Below are 18,174 nucleotides of genomic sequence, written 5' to 3'. Positions count from 1 at the left end.
GGGTTGGGTCTAGTCAATTTCAGGCGGATGGCGCCAGCCCAAGAATGAGAGCCTGGTGCATTGATGAGGGGTAAAGCTGAGCCAGCTGCCTCTCTGTTCTCTCTAGGAAGACTCCGAGCCGTGGAGATGCAGGATTATGATTCTTTCGTGCAGCCGACGCCGAAGCAAAACATGCCGATAACTTCACCATTGACGGAGCTTACACATGGTAGTAAGCCCAGAATTCGAACTGGTGTTTATCCAAGTATGAGCTGCCTTTAGGGCACATGTCCAATGATACGTGTGAAAAAACGAGTCATTGTTTAGGGTACGTACAATTGTCGTCACTTGTACCACATGGATGCTTTGCCCTATCGACTAGCAAGACTGGGTATGTAGGTAAGGCATGTAGTACATATCTACAGTAAGATATGCAAGGTATTTTAGGTGCACTAAAATCTCCCCACAATTAACCGTGGGATGGTTGGACAACCGGGCAAAAAAGAAGAAAAAAAGGGCAAGTAATGAATTGACATAGGTACAGTCCAAAATTACCCTCTCCGGAGTAAAATAAAAACAAGGTGTTACCTCGATTCGAGCAGAACGGACGACGGGATATGGCGTTATCCTCCCATCACCTGCCATTTCATTTTATTCGCATAAAGGGGCTTGGTAGGTTTATTCAACTCACATACTCGGGGGCTGTTCGTTGTGGGCCCCCTTAACAGCCCCCGAGTAAACCCAAAGCATAAATGAACAGACTAGAACTAAGTCGTCTAGTCCGAGAACTTACTCAGCGGCCATGTGCTCATTGTTTTCGTGGATATCCAACAGTCAGTCCTTGCGACTGACTCTTACGTCACACCCACATGGTAGTATACTCTAAACCACTACGTGAGCACCTACCTACCTCTACTTAAGATAGTCATCAACATGAGCCGAAACTTACTGTAGCCCAACTTGCTGCCGGTGGTGGTCCTGCACTGGTAATGTCATATCTAATCTGGCACACGGAATTATCCTTTGCGACGTCAGAACGCAGGCATCCGAACCATTGGCCAAGCAAGGGAAAGACTAGATATGCACAATACGGCTAAATGCAACTTATGAGCTTCATGCTTTACAGAAACGAACTTAGACAATCTTATCTGGCTTCATCCGATCGTTTCCTCTCCAGTACCAAGTGCCAGGCATCTCATAAGTATTGGGGTCCTTTGAAGCCCGGGGCTAAGGTTTGGGAATTGTGTTGAACGGTCATATTATATTATCTATCGAAAACTGCATCTGCAACTTTTGCGCATGCCCGGCTCGGGAAAAAAAAGGAAAAGAAAAGCCCCGTGAGGCTCTTTCGACAGTCCCTCATTAGCTCCAGAGAACGCCCCTGCAGTTAGTGCTTTTACACAAGCATTCATCGTCCAGGGATTCACCATCTGGCAAGACCTGGCCATCGACATAATCAAATGTGAGTTCTTCGCCATTTGATATATCTCGGATAGCAAAAAATGCAAGGTCGTGCAGGTTCAGTTCGGCATGAGCGCCAACACGCGCAAAGATGCGCATGTTCGGGTCGCAGCTATGGTTGAAGAAACGGGAAGGCCCGCTTCGGTACTCTCCGTCGATCACCAACCTGCTTTGGTCGTCCTGTATCACTTCCCAGAATTTGTCCAGATCGAAAAGATACAAGTCCTTCTTGCGGGTGGCCTTGCGCCGCTCCACAGCCTCGCTGTCGGTAATCACCTCGCCAATATAGGTATCCACGAACTGGCCGCATTTGATATCGACTGTGGCCCTGACACCTGTTTTGTAGTGGTGGTCAACTTGTGTTTGCAAACACAAACAAGATATGCAGGACTCTCGAGATCAAGCTTACCCCATCCCCTTCCATCATCGGTACGAAAAATCTGAAGAGGCAAGGTGCGGCCCCTTTCGACCACACGGTTCGGACAGTCTGGCCCACAGCTGCACTGCTCATGGCACTCGTAGATGGCTGTCCTCGTATCCAGGTAGCTTTCCCTCAACAAGCCGGCTCTTTCGCCACTCGAATAGTATGCAAACTTCTTGATGCGGTTATTACGGCTCCTGCGAAAGTCTGCATCACCGTCGCTCTCTAATCCAGAATCAGGGAGATCCGAGAGGCACTCGCAGCCACCGTACATGCAATCCTCGTTCGAGGTACATTCGCAGCCGCTGAGGAAGCTAGCCTCGGCGCGCGAAACCCCCTCTCCGAGAATCCTTTCTGAGATGAATCGGAAGTCTGGAGGCAGCGAAGCCCCATCTTTGGTGGTGTTAATGATCGAAATGGGGTATTTTTCATGATTGGCAAAGGACCGCAACTGGCACCAGTGGCACTCCTGGATCTCGGCCGAATTTAAGCCTATTGAAGGCTGTTTATCGTGTCAGACATAGATGACAGGGCAACAAGGGTCAAGCCAGCCAGTCGATAAGTTCGGGTCTTGGTATTAGGGTGACCTACATCCTGCCCTCCATGTTTGAAGAAGTGCCGCCTTGATGCTGGTTCCATGGGGCAAAATGGTGATGCTTAGGTGAGAACAGTCTGATGTGAAGGATGATGATATTTCCGTTTCTTCCAAATGATTATCAAACCTGTCTGCTAAGCAGAAGATAAAGCAGATCTTCTAGATTAGATGGGAAAATTTCTCTTTTCTCTACGCCAACGCCATAATATGCGAAACGAACAGCAGCGTCGCGTGAAATGGTTGTTTGAAGGCAGCCAAACACCGTGACAGAATCTAAATGCGGGGCATAAATCCACGTTCGTCATCCTCATTGGTCAGTGAAGCCATTTGTCTTCCCACATTCAAAATCTCGTTGGATCTCAGTGCTCAAACCAGCCATCACTTGCTCCAAAATCTCCCTATCTATCTGATGGACAAACCCGAGATTAATAGTACCGCAGACGGTAAAATCAACAAGCAGCCATCGTTACTTATCCAAAACGCGCCGCCGGGTACCGGTATCGACAGGAAGATGTCTACCCGGATCTCAGATCGGCCTAACCCCATCGCAAAGCCATGCTTCTCAGCAAATCGACCAATCCCGCCCTACCGCACAAAAACGTTGACAGGCAACGGGATGTGGCCAAGCAATCTCGACAGCAGATTCGTCGCAGCCTGGCCAGTGCCGAGCGAGCATCAAGGGCAATAAATCTCATCGATCTGCACTAAACCCTAAATCTGTTCGGATCGTTAACTGACCACGTATGATACGATCTGTCGCCAAGCGGCTTTACCGTTCGATCTCTGTGGTATTCCTGTACGATCTCTGTCCGATCTCTGTGCGATCTGAGTGCGATCTCCGTCCGATCTCTGTGGTATCTCTGTTTGTCACACATCGCAGCTCTCACGAGGGACCTTCTCGACCACTCACCTCGCACCATTTAGCTTGGCCGCCCGAGCACCTTCTTAAATATCTTGGCTAAGGCCCTTGGCTGATAAGTATCGGCCGCATCTATCAACCTCCTCGCTTCCGAAATTTGACGGAGCCCATGTACGGCGAAATTGAAACCAAGATCCTCCCAGCTTCGCCAGATTTACTGGGCGCCATTATTGATCGATGGGCAAGGGCTTGCATGGAGCGTATCAACGCTTAGCCCGATTTAGTGACTAGAAATAGGCGCGAACACAAAGGTCCCGCCAGTATGTTCACCCCTCGCCGTTGCTTCTTCAAATCGGATCCGACCGATCAGAAACAGGGTGCTGCAGCCAACGGTGGATCATAATGAGCTGGCCATTTGAGAGGCGTTGAGCTTGCGTGAACTGCTCGAAGTCCCATTGGGACTTTTCCTTGTGGCTGTCAACAATTTCCTGCTTGGCAAGTTGTGACGCTTGTTCTGGGAAAATCTCGGAAGTCTTCCTGCAAACTGGACCCAAGCAGCCGTACTTTGCAAGTATCCTCGATCGCAGATTCTCGATCGCCTAGACCCCGAGACCTTATTCCACCTCGCCTATCGGTTTCAAAATGGACGACCATTTGGTTGGTCACCAAGTTTTACCCCCTTTAAAAATGTCCTTTTGTAAAGCGGTCATTCTATTGGATACGCGTGATGTAGCCTCATCCCATGCATGGCAGAGAAGTCCAGTACAGTGTCCAACCAGTCAGATGCAAACATCTAGAGTTCCCTGTCTCATATTAACTATATTTCGGGTATGCAGGACAATCTGGTCAAGCACATGTACAGGGCTTGACAAGGCTTGGAGGCATGTCTTCATATGAAGTCATTCAGATGCTCAACCTTGCACACCGCTGCTTTTGTCAAGTACGGTAGTCGGCGAGGTCGGGGTATGTCTTACAACCTTTCAGCCATTCACATTGTCACGAAGAATGTGGGAAAAAATCACAATGTTGGCTTGTCTCGTCATGCGTTGTGGCATATTACCCTCCTGCGTAGTCTGTCGGGGCTTGCAGGGGTAAGAGCTAAGTAAGGGTTGCTGGGACCTTCTCTTGACTGACATGTCTTTGTGGCAGGGCTTGACGGTCCTTGCCTAGCCAGGCACCGAGCAGGGTCCTGCCTACCTATGTGACTGTAGCGAGCTTGATATCTATTCTCAGCTATGGCGCACTGGGCGGTATGGCTTGAACGGTTCGCACCAATGCAAAGCCCGAGAACGATTACTAGGATGCTCTGTAGTAAGACCGGGCCAACAAATATCAGCGTAGGTGGAACAACCTGCAACTTACCAATCATGCCGGACACCCACTACCAACCATATGACACAGGATAACAGCTGGCCAGCCATATAGCGAGCAGCCTTAGCAGCCTCATTATAGGGGACACCTACTTTAATATTACCACTCTTTTTGCCCACCAGCTGCGTGTGGCAAGCGGCGTGTCGATTAAAAGACCGATAGGAGACCTTCAATTGGTGACCAAAACCGCCTGCTTTGCTTGACATATTCACCCAAGTACCGTCGGACGCTGTCGATTCGATTACGCGTGCACAATATATACTCCGCTATCGATGCAGCTTTGTGTAATAGATCGCAAAAATTGCACCTCTTTTTTTCCTGCCTGGTCACGGCTCGATCCGCCGCTCAAGTCGGTAATTTATCACATTCCAGCTTTTCGAAGAAACTGGGGTGGGCTTTTTTCTCCCCCCAGAAGGTCATTCACCCCACCCACCACGACCTCGGGGAAGGAGTTGCGCGCTTCCGGTAGCGACATTGCTTGTGCATCCTCTGGAGAAGGCACTTCACTGAATTCACAAGAGTGCACTTGCAGGGACCTCGATAACACTAAACCTAGATCAAGGCTGGGCGCTGCATCGGGGGAGGCAGCACCCTACGCAATGGAATGAGCAGAATCAGAAGCAATATACATTACGCTAGCTATCCTTATACCAACAAGAAAGATACGGACGGATCAGCAATCAGAAAAGTTCGATTCTCGGCATAGTGATTCCGAAGCCGACACAACCAGCACTTGACCAACTCAATCACCGGGCTTTGCCAGGCTTGCCAGGGAAATAAAAAATGTGTAAGCAAACGCCGGGGCAAGTAATCCAGGGGCCCAATCCACGCCATCAAGAAACGATGATCCACTACCAAAATGCATATCACACATCCTGAGCCCACTTCCACTGCAACAGGTCACACCCCTCTACGCCACCACGGGCGCACCGGGAAGCTTGCCGCGAACCAACAATCTGAGCAAGTCGGAGCGGTAAAGTCATGGGTACGGAGTAGCTACTATGATACATTGCTCCACGTTCAACTCGTGTCCCGGATCAAACGAATGAATATTGGTGCTTTTTGTATGGGGGGTTTTCTATCTTTTTTTTTTTCTTTGTTTTTTCCTTTGTGATGTCCCAAAGGACTCCTCTTGGTGGTTGTGGAGAAACAATATTGGGGGGGGGGGGGGTGTGCCGAGGAGTCAAGCGAGAGCACGGATCCGGCTGTGTTGATTATTTCTCTTTTTTTTTCTTTTTCTTTTATTCATCATCTCTTGTTTACTATCATCTTTTCCTCTGCTACCCTATTTCTTCTTGCTTACAGGCTTGGCCTATGCTCACGTTCGATCTGGCGGAGACAAGGCTTTCCTGTTGTGCGGCCACTGCCTGTCCTTAGCCTGCAAGCCTAGCCCGCCCACCTCATGACAACTTCCTATCTCATCCTCCCGCATGCGTGTGGCGTCTTTACCGGCTAGATTCTCCCCACCCGTTGGCGGTACATCCACATTGGGCCCCTTAGGCCTCCTTGGCCCTCCCTGCATATAGATTTGTCGCGCTGCACACCACGGGACAATGATAAATGCCAAAAAAAAGAAAGGAGTGAAGAAAGAAAGGAGAAAAGCAAAAGAAGCAACACCGCAGCCCAGTTGGGCCCATCCATGATCCTGCCTCGATCTCCCGACTGCCAGCAGATGTACGGGGTATTCTTTTTCCAAGTAGGAACTCGCCGCTAAGCGATTTCCACACCGCAAGCTCGACAAAACTACCAAACGTATAAACCCCAGATCTCACAGACTCTCCTTACCTAGAGCGCCCCCACTCTACATCTTTGACGTCTATAATGTCCTTTTCTGACATAGCACCTTTTTTCCCACTGTCATCAGGTAGATACGTACCTGCCACCCTGGAGCGGCCTAGAATAATAGCTATTGAATACTTAATAGTTGCTCCTTCGCTCACTTGAACTGGCACCTTCATTGCCCTGATGTCAAGATTCATGTCAGCTGCTGAGGTAGCCACAGACTTGTTACCGTCACACACTATGGGAAGCTCAACGACGGTGACCACAACAGGTCAACATCCCACTATGTTCTATCCCCAAGGTACGGCAAAGGCCATCGCGTCTAGCTGCAAGATACAAGGACCACATCCCATTTCGCCCCCATCTCGTCGAACAGACACCCTCCAGACTTATTCTACCAGGGACTGCCGGCCGCTTGACATAGACATGCAGACGATACTTCCTGTTTGGAGCCAGACTGCTCCTCGCGACTTTGTGTCGTACTCGATGTGCTTTCCTTTCCAAGCCAGCGCTTTGCCGAATGCGCAAGAGGCAGCCAGAGCACACCTTCTCCGATCCTTGCACCGGTTGGCGGAAACAAGACCCGAGTTCGCCGGGAACCTAAGGCTCTCCACTGCTCTGAATCAGCCTGGTTGGCTCGTGTGGCACAAGCACAAGGCGAAGGCCGTTTCTGTCGGCCCCGATGACCAGCCTGGCGATGGCATCCACGCCACCTTTGAAGACATCTCGGCCACTTTTGAATACAATTACGACGAGTTGCGGAAGCGAGGGTTCCCACCCGCGGCATTTACACACGGACGTTTCGCGTTGGGCATCAACCCAAACCCAGCAGACCCTGGTGCCCAACCAAAGAACCCCGCAGGCGCCGGCGGTGCTCCGAAGCGAAAAGGCGTCCCCGTTCTCATCGTCCGGACCTTTTCATCAAGGGGGGACTCCTGTTGCTGTCACATCTCCACCACGCCTTTGGGGACGGCGAGTGCGTAAGAGTTCTTCTCGACTGCCTGGGGGCGGCGACGAGAGATGTCACAGTGAGGCATCCACCCGGCTGGACCCTTTCCTTGCCGGATGTAGTGCAGAGCAAGGCACGCGACGCCTCGGGAAGGGGAGTCGGAGTGCTGGCCAAAGACTGTCCCGAGTATCACTATGTCGCTAACAAGATGGTCGGTCCGACACAGCCCGTGCTGAGGGAAGGCGGGTTCGACATGTCAAAGGTTGAGACGGATGCCAAAGTTTTTGTTTTTACGGAAGCAACGCTACTGAAGCTTAGAGAAAGGCTGAGGCCTCGGAGTCGGGTTGGCGAGACGATTGGACAGATGCCATCCATCTACGTGTGCCTTTCCGCACTGGCATGGGCTCATGTTGCGCACGCCAGACATGAAACGGAAAGTCAAGAAGACGGCGTGAGTGCAGCGGGTGACGCAACGCTCATGAACCCGGTGAACTGGATCAAGCGCATGAAGTCGGTTGAACAAGCATCATCGGCCTCGCAAACAAACTCCCGCACCAGTGGCGTGCACAACACAGCCATCAACGGCTACCTCCCACCACCCGGCAAGACGTTCATCAAAGTCGACGACTACTTTGGAAACGCCACAACAAAGTGTCTGACCACCGTGCCGCCCCAAAAGCTTCTGGACGCAGCCCGCAACCGTGACCTCAGTGACCTAAGCGACCTTTCAGCCGCCATACGACTCAGCATATCAGCGGTAGACGGCGGCTACGTCGACGCCCGCACGCGGCTGTACAATGCCCTGACGGACTACCGCACGCTCGGGCTCGAGGACGACCCGCGGCTCTGGCATGACCTCCAGGTCAACACATGGCGGCCGTTTGGGGGCGACGCCATCTTTGACATACCCGGGGTCGGCGGACCTTGCAAGCCCGAGAGCATACGCAAGGCGATGGTGGGCGGCAGGTGCGACTACCGTAACGCCATCATCCTGCCGGCAGCCGAGGGTTCGACCGAGCACGAGCTGTTTGTGAGCCTGCCCAAGGTCGCGCTGGACGCCCTATGCAGCGACCAAGGGTTCATGATGTGGGTCGACAGAGTGGCTGGCTGAAAACAAAACAAAAAAAGGAGGGAGTGTGGGGAAAGTGCTGTGGTGTGTGCGTGTACGTGTGTGTGTGTATGTGTGTGGTAGCGGGATCGACTTTCCTTAATTCCGCGTGTGAAGCAGAGGGGTGTGTGTGTGTGGGGGGGACGATGCTAAGCCAAGGTTATCTCAGCAAAAGAAAAAGCGAGAAAAAAAAGCAGATCTGAAAAGCAAAGGCATTCATAGCCCGATGACGACAAAAAGCACATCGGGGGCATTAGGAAAGGCGCATTAGGGAGGGGGGTCTCGCTTATCTTGTACAGCAAGCAAATCGGTCGATTGACCCAGCAATCGCAAACCCAAGAAACAAATAATAATTCCTTGATTTTAAAGCTTTCCTTTGTCTATCTGATGCCACCTTGCCGGTCTTGAAAGAAGAAGCAAAAGAGAGAAAAAAAAGGTGCATCGGATTTTGTTCCTCCCTTGAATTACGATTTACTCCACATGACGGACATGATCGGAGTTGTATAAATGAGATTTAGCCTGAAACGCGACGATTGAGTGTGGTCCCTTCTTTTTTTGGGGATCACAAAAAGCAAACGCATCAGTAGGAAGAAAGAAAAGAGGAAACGAGATATCACAGAAGAAAATTCCAAGAAACAAAGATCACGAACACTTCAGATTCAGGCGGCACCGCCCCCTTGGGGAGAGAAAAAAAAGAACCAGGGTCGTACTCCAAGCAAAAAAAGGTCTGTGTTTCGATAACCCCCGGTGCCCAGAGAGCGTGAATGCAAGGTCCCCCGCTCGTCTCGTTTGTAACTTTCTTTATTATTACCCGTCGCTTATGGAGAAATGCGCCCTTTCCAAGCTTGTTGGGGGGAAAACTGATGATTGGATGAGGGATATTTTCCAATTTTGCTGCGTTGGCAGCTCAGATCTCAAAGGGCAAGGGTCATCGCCTGTTTCGCTCCTGCAAGGAGCAAGCGAGGGCAACGGCGTATCCTTACCTTGGTTTGTACTACAGTACAATCTACGCTGGGGCATGTATGTCGTGCATATCATGTCATCGAGTCTGTTTTTTTTTCTTGTGGGGCTGGCGAAGCGTTTTCAATGTACCATCAGGAAACTAAGAATTAGTCCAGATCTACCTGCCTTAGCTGTTTTCTGGTTCTGGGTCAAGAGGGGTTCTAGTTCTGGTCTAGATCTGGTCTAGTCTAGTAGCCTGCAAGTTGCCGTTCGTCAATGAAAAAGAGAGTCAATAAAAAAAAGAACACCAGAAGACGGGGTAGAACGTTCTTGTACAACAATGGCTGCATCACTAGTTTGGCCAATAATCTACATCGTGGGCTTGGGCCGGGGTTGGGGACCGAATGTACCATTTTGCATGGCCGACTAATCAAATAACCCCGTTGACCAGTGCTGAAATGTCTCATTCGCATCCACAGTGTGCCAGACGTCTGGGACAAACCCATAATACCCCAGAAGCTCCATAGTTGGTTTATCCCGGGACGAAAATCCGGGTGGCGGGCGTGTGCTTGCTATCACATCAAGAGCATGACAATCAAGGCAAGCAAATTACCATGTTATGAACTAGAACTAGTCTTGGTATGGATATTGTGGGGGAATATGTCCGTCTTCTAGGCTTCAAGCAGAAGAAATCTTGGAATAGTTGCACAATGACTATTCTCAATGATATGTGCGCGCCTTGCACGGTGTTGCCGAAAGGCAGAAAAAAAAAAGAGTTAACAAAAAAAAAGGGAAAAAGAACCGCTAAATCCGAAAATAAATTGGAAAACCCAAACCAGGAAAGTGAAAAGGTGAATGCAACTCTGTTGCTCATCTCTCCAATCTAACACAGTCTAACCCAGCACCCAAAGCTTCAAAAGCTGGCTTTAATGAATGCCGACTAAACGATCTTAATATCCAGTCACACGCCTGACCCACAGGGTCGTTGGCTCGTACTCGCCGGTCCTGTCGATGCGCTTGTAAGCACGGTGAAGCTTGATGCCCAAATCGTACTCCTCCCGCTGCACCTCGGCGAGTTCCATCTTAAGGGCCTCAACCTTTTTCCTTTCGACCTCGCGCTTGCGCAGAACCTCCGCCGACGCCATTATGTTGTCTGTCGGCATGAGCTCCGTCATCTGCTTGATGCACCGCGTCAGGTTGAGGCGCCTGTTCGCGAGGCCTCGGAGCTGGGCGTTGAGTTGATCGACACGATCCTTGGCCGTCGTCTCGGGAGGTGCCGGGGGTAGCGTCTTGTGGATGGACCCTGCCATAGAATTCCGTCGTGCATGGCCGCCATCATGGCCGCTCGATGACTTGGCGCTCACTGCAGCCATGCCCAGGGGCTTGCGGTCTCGGTTCGCCCACTGGCCACCGCCTAGGCTGATCTTGATAGGCTCGTCATCGCTCGAAGGAGTTGTGCTTCCGCTGCCGCCGTCGCGAAGCTTGGGCCTCGTACGGCCCATTACACCCCCGTCCCTCGAAGGACTGTCGTTATGCCCATAGTCGTCACCAGGAGTTTGCGGAGCCCCCGCGGTGTCATAAGTGTCTTCTGGGGACTTGGGCGACAAATAAGCCCACTCGTCGGAAGTTCCCGCCTTATGCGTGCTCGACTTTGCGTTGGGGGTTGTATTTGTGGCGGCGTAGGTCGAGTAGTTGAAAGGGTCGCTCTGGGAGTATGTTGGGCTAATGCTGTTTTGCTGCTGATGCAGCGACAGCTGTGACGGCGTAGGTTTCCTTCGCACTGCCGAAGTCGGAGTTGTCGAGTCTGGGCTGAGGGAATACATTGGGTTCGGCGATGTAGCTACCGTATCTTCGGGGGCTCTATATTGACCATCCGACTGGGGAGGACTTGGGTAATTCTCTGGGGGGTTGTTCGACTCTTCATCCTCTTGTTCTTCTCGCGGAGGAGGGTGCGACGAGGGTTCCATTTGCCGTTTAGTTTCGCGTGGGGATTGTAGCGTTTCAGGGGCCGGGCTAGCAGGGGGGCTGGCCATGACGTTACTCAGCCCGGCCGCAACGGGCGAAGATGTGGCACCAGGGCTCGCCAAACTTCTTTTGGCGTTCTTTCGGGGTATCTTCAGCGGGGCCACGTCTGGCGTGTCGTGCACAGGCTTCACAATTGCTGAACGTCCACTACCGCCCTTCCACTCGGGACGATCTGCCGCCGCAAATGCACTCGCGGCCGGGTCGTACATCGTAGGCGACGACATGGGAGACGGAGTTCGCCTCGGGGGTGTTTGGGCAGCAGGAGCACGCAGTGTCTTCTCTGCACCTCCCGTGGCAAAACCTGGTGGCGCGATCCTTCTTACCCGCTCTCCAAAGGGGGTGGATGTGCTGATGGCTGGAGCGGCCGAAGCAGCCGCACGTGGCGGGCTGTCGCCAAATTCTTTTGCGTACTCGGCCGGTTTGACCTGGCTTGGTCTTCCCTTCTCACTAGAAGTCAGCTCTCCGGTAGCGGGATCCCATCTGACTTCGCCACCGTGGTAGCCGCGTTTCGATAGCTCGGTCGATTTGGGCTCAGGCAATCGCATTCTGTCACGAGATTTCGACTCGCGGAGTTGTGAATTCGCGGCGTCCATCTTTTGGCGACGCTCGCGACGTAATGACGATATGTTGCTGCGCATCGACTGAGCGAAACTTGGTTGTTGAGACATTTTGCTGTTGTGCACTTCGTCGTCTTCGTCGATTGGGCTTATGTCAGGTACAGGGAGGGCCCTAGGAACAAGTTTCATTTTAGCCTCACGTATCTACTAGAAGACATCGAAGCGACCGGTATGACAGGCAGAATTTAGATCGGGCTGCTTAGTGAGTGCGGCATGAGGAATCTGTAGAAATGAGGCCATTTCACCGAACAATGCACCGGGCATGTCGAGGTCCGTTATATGTGCCTTTTTTCGTCCCAAGAAGCCATGCAGCGGGCTGCTGTCGGGAGGGTGTCCTGCATTCCTACAGCTCCTACCCTGAATCGCGGGATGTTGCTGCATTGCCGGGCAAGCACTCACTTGCCTGCAGCCACAAGATGGGATGATTGCTCTCACTTACCCATGCCTTGGAGTGATCTCTTCTGGTGACGAAGGAGGTGAGATTTCGTCTCCGTCGTTGAATGTGTAGCTTCTCCTTGGCGGCGCCGTCGATGCCGGGGCGAAGCTGGTGTGGATAGGACTAGGCTGAGAGTATATGGACGAGACCGGACGACGGTTTGAGCCGCCCGAGTTCCGATATGCGTAGTTGCGATGTTGGCTTTGGTTGGGCACTTGTTCGATGACAGATGCAGAGTTGTCGCTGTGAGATGTCGATGCTCAGGTTAGTCTCTTATTTTTTTTGGTTGTTTGAAAATACGTCATGAGCTAATAGTCATGAAGAAATAGAAAGAAAGTACGAATTCGATCGAGTTTAGAAGCAAAGCGCCAACGACGAAAGTGCCAGACGTAACTGGGATTTGAGGGGGTAAATGGAGCTCCTGAACAAGGACCAGGACCAACGTCGGCTAGCTGGTCGCCCCGCCGCTTGCCACCTAGAACCGCTTAGTTTTGGGTGTCATGAGCGGCGTCAGGGGTATTCGAAATTACGGGGCTCAAAAATAAGTGCATGACCTATTTCGGCTTGTTTCTGATGCCTGACTGGTGCTTTCCATGGCTTGAGCAGTTACAACAAAAGCCAACTGGCGGCCTTTGTCGGCGGACCGCGACCGGTCTTCAGCAAGTAATGTCGTAGCTGCATCAAAACCGAACACGCCTCTGTATGTAGTGCTATTTTTTTGGTCTGAAGTTGCTGACAGGCAGTAGGGCGCAAGGAAACAAGAGACGACTTCTCAGATCTAGCAGAAGCGACAACGTGACGATCCAGGAATAAACGCAGATTAAAATAAGACGCCTGTTCATGAAACGGCTTGACTCACTAAAAGTGTAACGGCTGCTCGAATTCTCGTGGTGGGCGAGGCGGCGGCGCTCCTCCTTGGACCGAGTAGCTGTAGCCATTCCCGCCAGCGTATGCATTCTTGTCCAGACCAAGTTGTGGACGTTGTTTGTGCTGCTGGTGCTGCTGGGATCGGCCCCCGAGCTTTTGAGGCACGGCTCCCTTGAACCTGTCCCACATGGCCACCGGTCGCCGAGGGCAGACTGTCGAGTCTGCAACCGAGAGGAAACTGGAAATGCGGGTGATGGCCCTTGACCTAATGCCGTGTCAAGCTACAAATAAAACCAACGCCAAATGGTAGGGCGACGATGTTGCCGGTCTGATTGACTCCAGGATCTGATCTGGAGAGTCGCGATTTTCTGAATGATGTACGCATGAATTGGCGATCGAGGGAGTTCCTTGCCGGCCTGTTCTGCGAAAGCAGTCACGTCGTCCTGCGCGCAGGTGGGCGGGCAGGTACACCTTTTTTTTTGTGGTACGGGAACAGGAGCAGAAACCGAAGAGGAACTTTGAGTTGAAACTTGCGATTTGATTTTTTGTCTGGAGGTGGACGTGAGGCCTGTTTTAAAAAGACGTAACGTCTGCAGTTAGCACAGCATAGCCATTCCTGCAAGTCTCTTCCCTGGTTCCATACGATATATGCAATATATGGCGTCAAGGTGAAAAAGCCGACTGACAGCAGGTAGCCGATGCGGCGATTTCGAGCGGGCGCAAGGGTGAACCTATTGCCAGCAACGACTTGGTAACTCTGTGTGGGAAGGTGAATAAAGTGAGTGGGGATCTGACTCTTAAACTTACCTGCACGTACTGCAAGCGTTAACCTTGATGTAGAATAGACGACATGGAGGTTGCCAGCTTTTGTGTTGTATTTTTGGATTGACTGTTTTTCCTATGAGACTCGACACTCAGCTTTTCCCACGATCCTGTCGCGCCTTGCTGCTGTCCGGTATTACCACATCAGTGGCCAACAGACTGAGGTCCTATAAGGAGTCCTCCTATAAGGAAGCGTTGACGGTGCTGTAGTGGGCACGCGAGGCTCTCCGCGTTCCAGGCGGGATGGAACGGTGGCGTCCCTTCTTTTGCTTCTTTTTAAACGTCGGAGTTCTCTGGGGAGAATTTCTGGGGATGGATGTTGCCTTGAGTTTATTTGTGTGTTTTTGAAAAGACGGACCCTGTCGCCAATCGTCGTTCCGCAATGGACGGGAGGGGTGTTGGATGTCACCCCAGCTGCCTGTGACTGAACCCTGGTGACGAATCGATGGCAATTTCCAAATTCAATATGCGTCGAGGCACAGCCACCTTCTAAATGCTGTGCATTGGATCCTTTTTACAGAAACGGGCGAGATTCAGTTGAGAAACTTTGTTTTCTTTTTTTTTTGCGCCTTTTGTCTTTTTTGTAATTTCAGTGAATTTCAGTCCATCCTTATTCGAATCTGGAAAAGAAACGTCCGACTTTTCTGATCCTTCTGACCGCGCAGTGGATGGTCAGCCTCGACACCGTCGAGACCCCCCGGCTGGCCTAGACTGTCTAGCGCCATGCTATGGTAAATTACGTGGGTTCCTAATTGGGAATCATTCTGACCAAGAGCTGGAGGTCACAGCGAGAAAGACTGCTTGCTGCCCGCTGAATACGGATTCGCAGCTGCTTACTTCGTATCTACCTTGCTCACCTGCAGTAGATAGCCCGTTGTAAATTGCAACGTTGGTATGCAGAGGCACCAAATGTGGGGCAGGTTTGGTTTGCTGCATGCAACGCGCTGGGGCCCAGTAGCCAGAAAGAGGTCCCTGAAGACAAAAGAAAGTAGCACCAGACATGGAGCACGTTTTTGATATATGCTACAGAACTTCAGCCCACTTCAGCCCAGTTTTGGCGTCAGCATGGTAAGTAAGTAGGTCTGTCTCCACTGTCCGCTCAACATTCTCCGTCGAGTTGAATTGGACGGATTTCAACGAGATCCAACGTTCTGTACTGATAGGCATCCATCATCTCTTCACATTCGCGCGATTGCGACACACTTGGGTGTCAAAACCAACGTTGGCCATTCAACTCCATCCCTTGTCACTGGTGCCAGACTCTCGGTTTCCACAAAACGTTTCGTCGGATGCTAGCGGCAAAGGGCTAATTAAGGTACGAGGTGGTAACATCCAATGCAACCAACCTCCTAGGTCCGCACGCTTTGTTTCAGAAGTCAACATTCTTTAATGGCAAGTGGCGATCGGGCATTTACCAATAATCAACTTCATGCCTCGGTACAAACGTAACTCAACACCCAATCACAAGCAACACTAATGGCACGAACACCAGTACCGCTTCTAAAGCCAAACCATGACCAGCGGGCCCCGCCTAGTGATGATGCGGCCGTGATCACACCCACTCCGCCTCCACAACCTCGCTACTTCCTCCCTCCCCTAATCTCCTAGATGCCTGCCTCCGAACCCTCCGACGGTTTTCCTCTCTACCTAGTCTCCTGTTCTCCGAGTCGTCGTTGGGGAAATTTGCCACGACTCCTTCGCCGAAGCTCGCGCCCTCGGCCACGTACAACACCTCGCCGCCAACCATGGTCAGCAGCACACTGTTGCGCCTGGCCTCCTCCTCGGGCACCGAAAAGTAGTCACACGCCAGCAACGGCAGGTCCGCGAGCTTGCCGCTCTCCAGCGAGCCGATCTGCGCCTCGGCACGGAGGAAACGCGCCCCGGCGTTGGTGATGGATCGCATGGCGTCGGTCCGGGACAGCGGTCGGCCCGGCAGCGTGCCGTTGAACTTATTGCCGCGGGAGGCGGGCCAGTTGGGGTTCTCCGGGTCGCTGGACCGCGTGATGGCGACATTGAGTGCGAGGAAGTGGTTCATGGGGTCGACCTAGATTCCTGCTGCGTCACTTGATTTGCGCTTATTTTGGTAATTGACACAAAGACAGATATAACATACTGGCCAGTCGCTGCCAAACGTCATAAGCCACCCATTTTCCGTTACCTTCTGGAACGGCTGCATGTGACCGCCATAATTCTCGGGCCCCAAGCTCCGCATCATGCTGGGGATATAGTTTGGCCCCGACTGCGCCCACTGGAAGCTCACGATGGCATTAACCCCCTTTCGAGAAAAGCGCGGCCAGTCGAGCGGGTTGACAATCTCCGCATGCGCCAATCCGATCCTATAATCTGCGTCTGGATTCGTAGCGCGTACCTTTTCCACTGCGTTGAGCGCAATCCACACCCCCAAATCTCCATCGACATGCATTTGCCCGTCTATGCCACCCGCAACCAGCGTTTGGACCGTCAGATCCAGCACGGCGGGGATCCAGAATGGTTCCGTGTGCGACTCCGGGGCCGGGACCCAGACGTGGACCGAAGGGTCGTCAGCCGGCGGGGCGCGGTACGGTCGATTATGGCGGCCGTGTTGGCTTGGTACGTGTGGACGCTGTTAAGGAACATCTTAATGGCTTGCCACTTTTTCGTTGGGGCGGTAGTCGAACCAGGCGCGGGCCGTCAGACCGCCCTCGGCTTTGGGCGCGGCGTACAGGGACGCCATAGGCTCGCACGCCATCGCCTCCTGGAAAGTGGTGATGCCGTTCTCGCGCAGGAGCTTGAAGGCCGCGCGGACGGCCGTGGTACGGTCGTTCTCCGACGGGACAGGCCGGCCCGCGAGTTACTGCCAGAGGCTGTCGAGCAGGACACCCGAGAGCTCGTTGGTGCCCGGGGTGTGTTCGAACTTGCCGGGTCCGGGGTGATCTCGTCGATGTTGGACGCCTGCAGTGCGCGCGAGTTGTCAACGATGACATAGAAATCTGCGCCGCGGATCATGATGGGGCGCACGGTGTTGAGGGCGTTGAGTTCCCGCTTAGGCACCACGCCAATGGCCAGGGCGCTCGCCGTGTCCATGTTGGGAACCTCAAGCCAGTTGTTCTCGTCGTTCCTATCAGCGCCGTCAGCGTCGAGGCAGCCTCGGACATGCGCCAGCACGCCGGCCATGTCGAGCGGCTGGTAGTTGAGGTTGCACTTAAGGAGCAGCTCGGCACCGGTCAGGACGTGAATGTGCGCATCGACAAAGCTCGGGATGACAGCGCGTCCGCCCGGCTCAATCACCGTGGTGTTGGCGCCGATGCGCTTTGTTATGTCGTCGTCGGAGCCAGCGTGGACAATAATTCCATCCTTGATGGTGTGGGCGCTCACCGTCGGGTCGGTTTCGTCGAGAGTGTGAATTTTGCCGCCATGCAGGACCTCGTCAGTGATCGAGCTCAATGGCTTCGTCTGGCCTAGACCGGCCATAGTTGCCAGGAGCATCAGCCGCAGCGAACGCCTTGTTGCAGCCATTGGTTTTGAGCTGCGACCAAGTGTACTCAGGGAAATCGCGGTAGGAGCAGCTGTAAATCATCCGCTTTCAGGGGGCTGAACCGAGATGAACGGCTCGCATCGGGACGACTGGAGAGGATGAGTGGCGTAGAGCGGCTAGAAGTACTCGTAAAACGTAGATCACCCCATGCCATGACGCTCAGCCATGAGCAGGCGAGCGTGATTTTACCATATCGCAAAGTACAAGCTATACCATTTTATACAAATCCGGTTCACTGTATGTACAGTAGTATGTACCGCCAATGTGCTTATTATTCCTCGAGATTTAGTAAGAATGGAAAGGGGAAAAGATTCCAGGGGTTCCAGTACACTTGCTTCTTTGGGCAGGAGTCGCCGGATGAAATTCTCGGACGCGGACTCGCTTCTTTGCTACCGAGCCATCGAGATGTCGTGGGTCTTGCTGGCA

At 52.5% G+C, this 18,174-nt stretch overlaps 5 protein-coding genes across 5 annotated transcripts; 1 reads left to right on the top strand and 4 right to left on the bottom strand.

Moving 5' to 3' along the window:
- Positions 1 to 1,210: 1,210 nt before the first annotated feature.
- On the bottom strand, positions 1,211 to 2,712 carry MGG_06852 (histone-lysine N-methyltransferase). Its single transcript, XM_003709525.1, has 3 exons — positions 2,453 to 2,712; positions 1,850 to 2,363; positions 1,211 to 1,775 (listed from the first exon to the last, which is right to left on the bottom strand). Exons 1-3 carry the CDS (start codon positions 2,498 to 2,500, stop codon positions 1,342 to 1,344), a joined length of 996 nt encoding a protein of 331 aa, XP_003709573.1. The 5' UTR covers positions 2,501 to 2,712; the 3' UTR covers positions 1,211 to 1,341.
- Positions 2,713 to 3,503: 791 nt separating this feature from the next.
- Positions 3,504 to 5,346, bottom strand: MGG_16190 (uncharacterized protein). The gene is made up of 2 exons (XM_003709524.1): positions 4,678 to 5,346; positions 3,504 to 3,852 (listed from the first exon to the last, which is right to left on the bottom strand). Exons 1-2 carry the CDS (start codon positions 4,890 to 4,892, stop codon positions 3,663 to 3,665), a joined length of 405 nt encoding a protein of 134 aa, XP_003709572.1. The 5' UTR covers positions 4,893 to 5,346; the 3' UTR covers positions 3,504 to 3,662.
- Positions 5,347 to 6,753: 1,407 nt separating this feature from the next.
- MGG_06851 (uncharacterized protein) lies at positions 6,754 to 8,528 on the top strand (the record flags this gene model as incomplete). The annotated part of the gene is made up of 2 exons (XM_003709523.1): positions 6,754 to 7,444; positions 7,540 to 8,528. The coding sequence occupies 2 exons, from the start codon at positions 6,754 to 6,756 to the stop codon at positions 8,526 to 8,528; spliced, it is 1,680 nt and encodes a 559-aa protein (XP_003709571.1).
- A 1,540-nt stretch (positions 8,529 to 10,068) lies between these two features.
- MGG_06850 (uncharacterized protein) lies at positions 10,069 to 14,877 on the bottom strand. Its single transcript, XM_003709522.1, has 4 exons — positions 14,220 to 14,877; positions 13,405 to 13,980; positions 12,549 to 12,788; positions 10,069 to 12,221 (listed from the first exon to the last, which is right to left on the bottom strand). Exons 2-4 carry the CDS (start codon positions 13,599 to 13,601, stop codon positions 10,418 to 10,420), a joined length of 2,241 nt encoding a protein of 746 aa, XP_003709570.1. The 5' UTR covers positions 13,602 to 13,980; positions 14,220 to 14,877; the 3' UTR covers positions 10,069 to 10,417.
- Positions 14,878 to 15,760: 883 nt separating this feature from the next.
- MGG_06849 (amidohydrolase 3) lies at positions 15,761 to 17,729 on the bottom strand (the record flags this gene model as incomplete). The annotated part of the gene is made up of 3 exons (XM_003709521.1): positions 15,761 to 16,278; positions 16,348 to 16,836; positions 16,911 to 17,729. The coding sequence occupies 3 exons, from the start codon at positions 17,727 to 17,729 to the stop codon at positions 15,787 to 15,789; spliced, it is 1,800 nt and encodes a 599-aa protein (XP_003709569.1). The 3' UTR covers positions 15,761 to 15,786.
- Positions 17,730 to 18,174: the final 445 nt, after the last annotated feature.

Source organism: Pyricularia oryzae, chromosome 1 (assembly GCF_000002495.2).
Source record: "Pyricularia oryzae 70-15 chromosome 1, whole genome shotgun sequence".
Taxonomy (NCBI): domain Eukaryota; kingdom Fungi; phylum Ascomycota; class Sordariomycetes; order Magnaporthales; family Pyriculariaceae; genus Pyricularia; species Pyricularia oryzae.
This window is presented reverse-complemented; position numbering and strand designations above follow the sequence as displayed.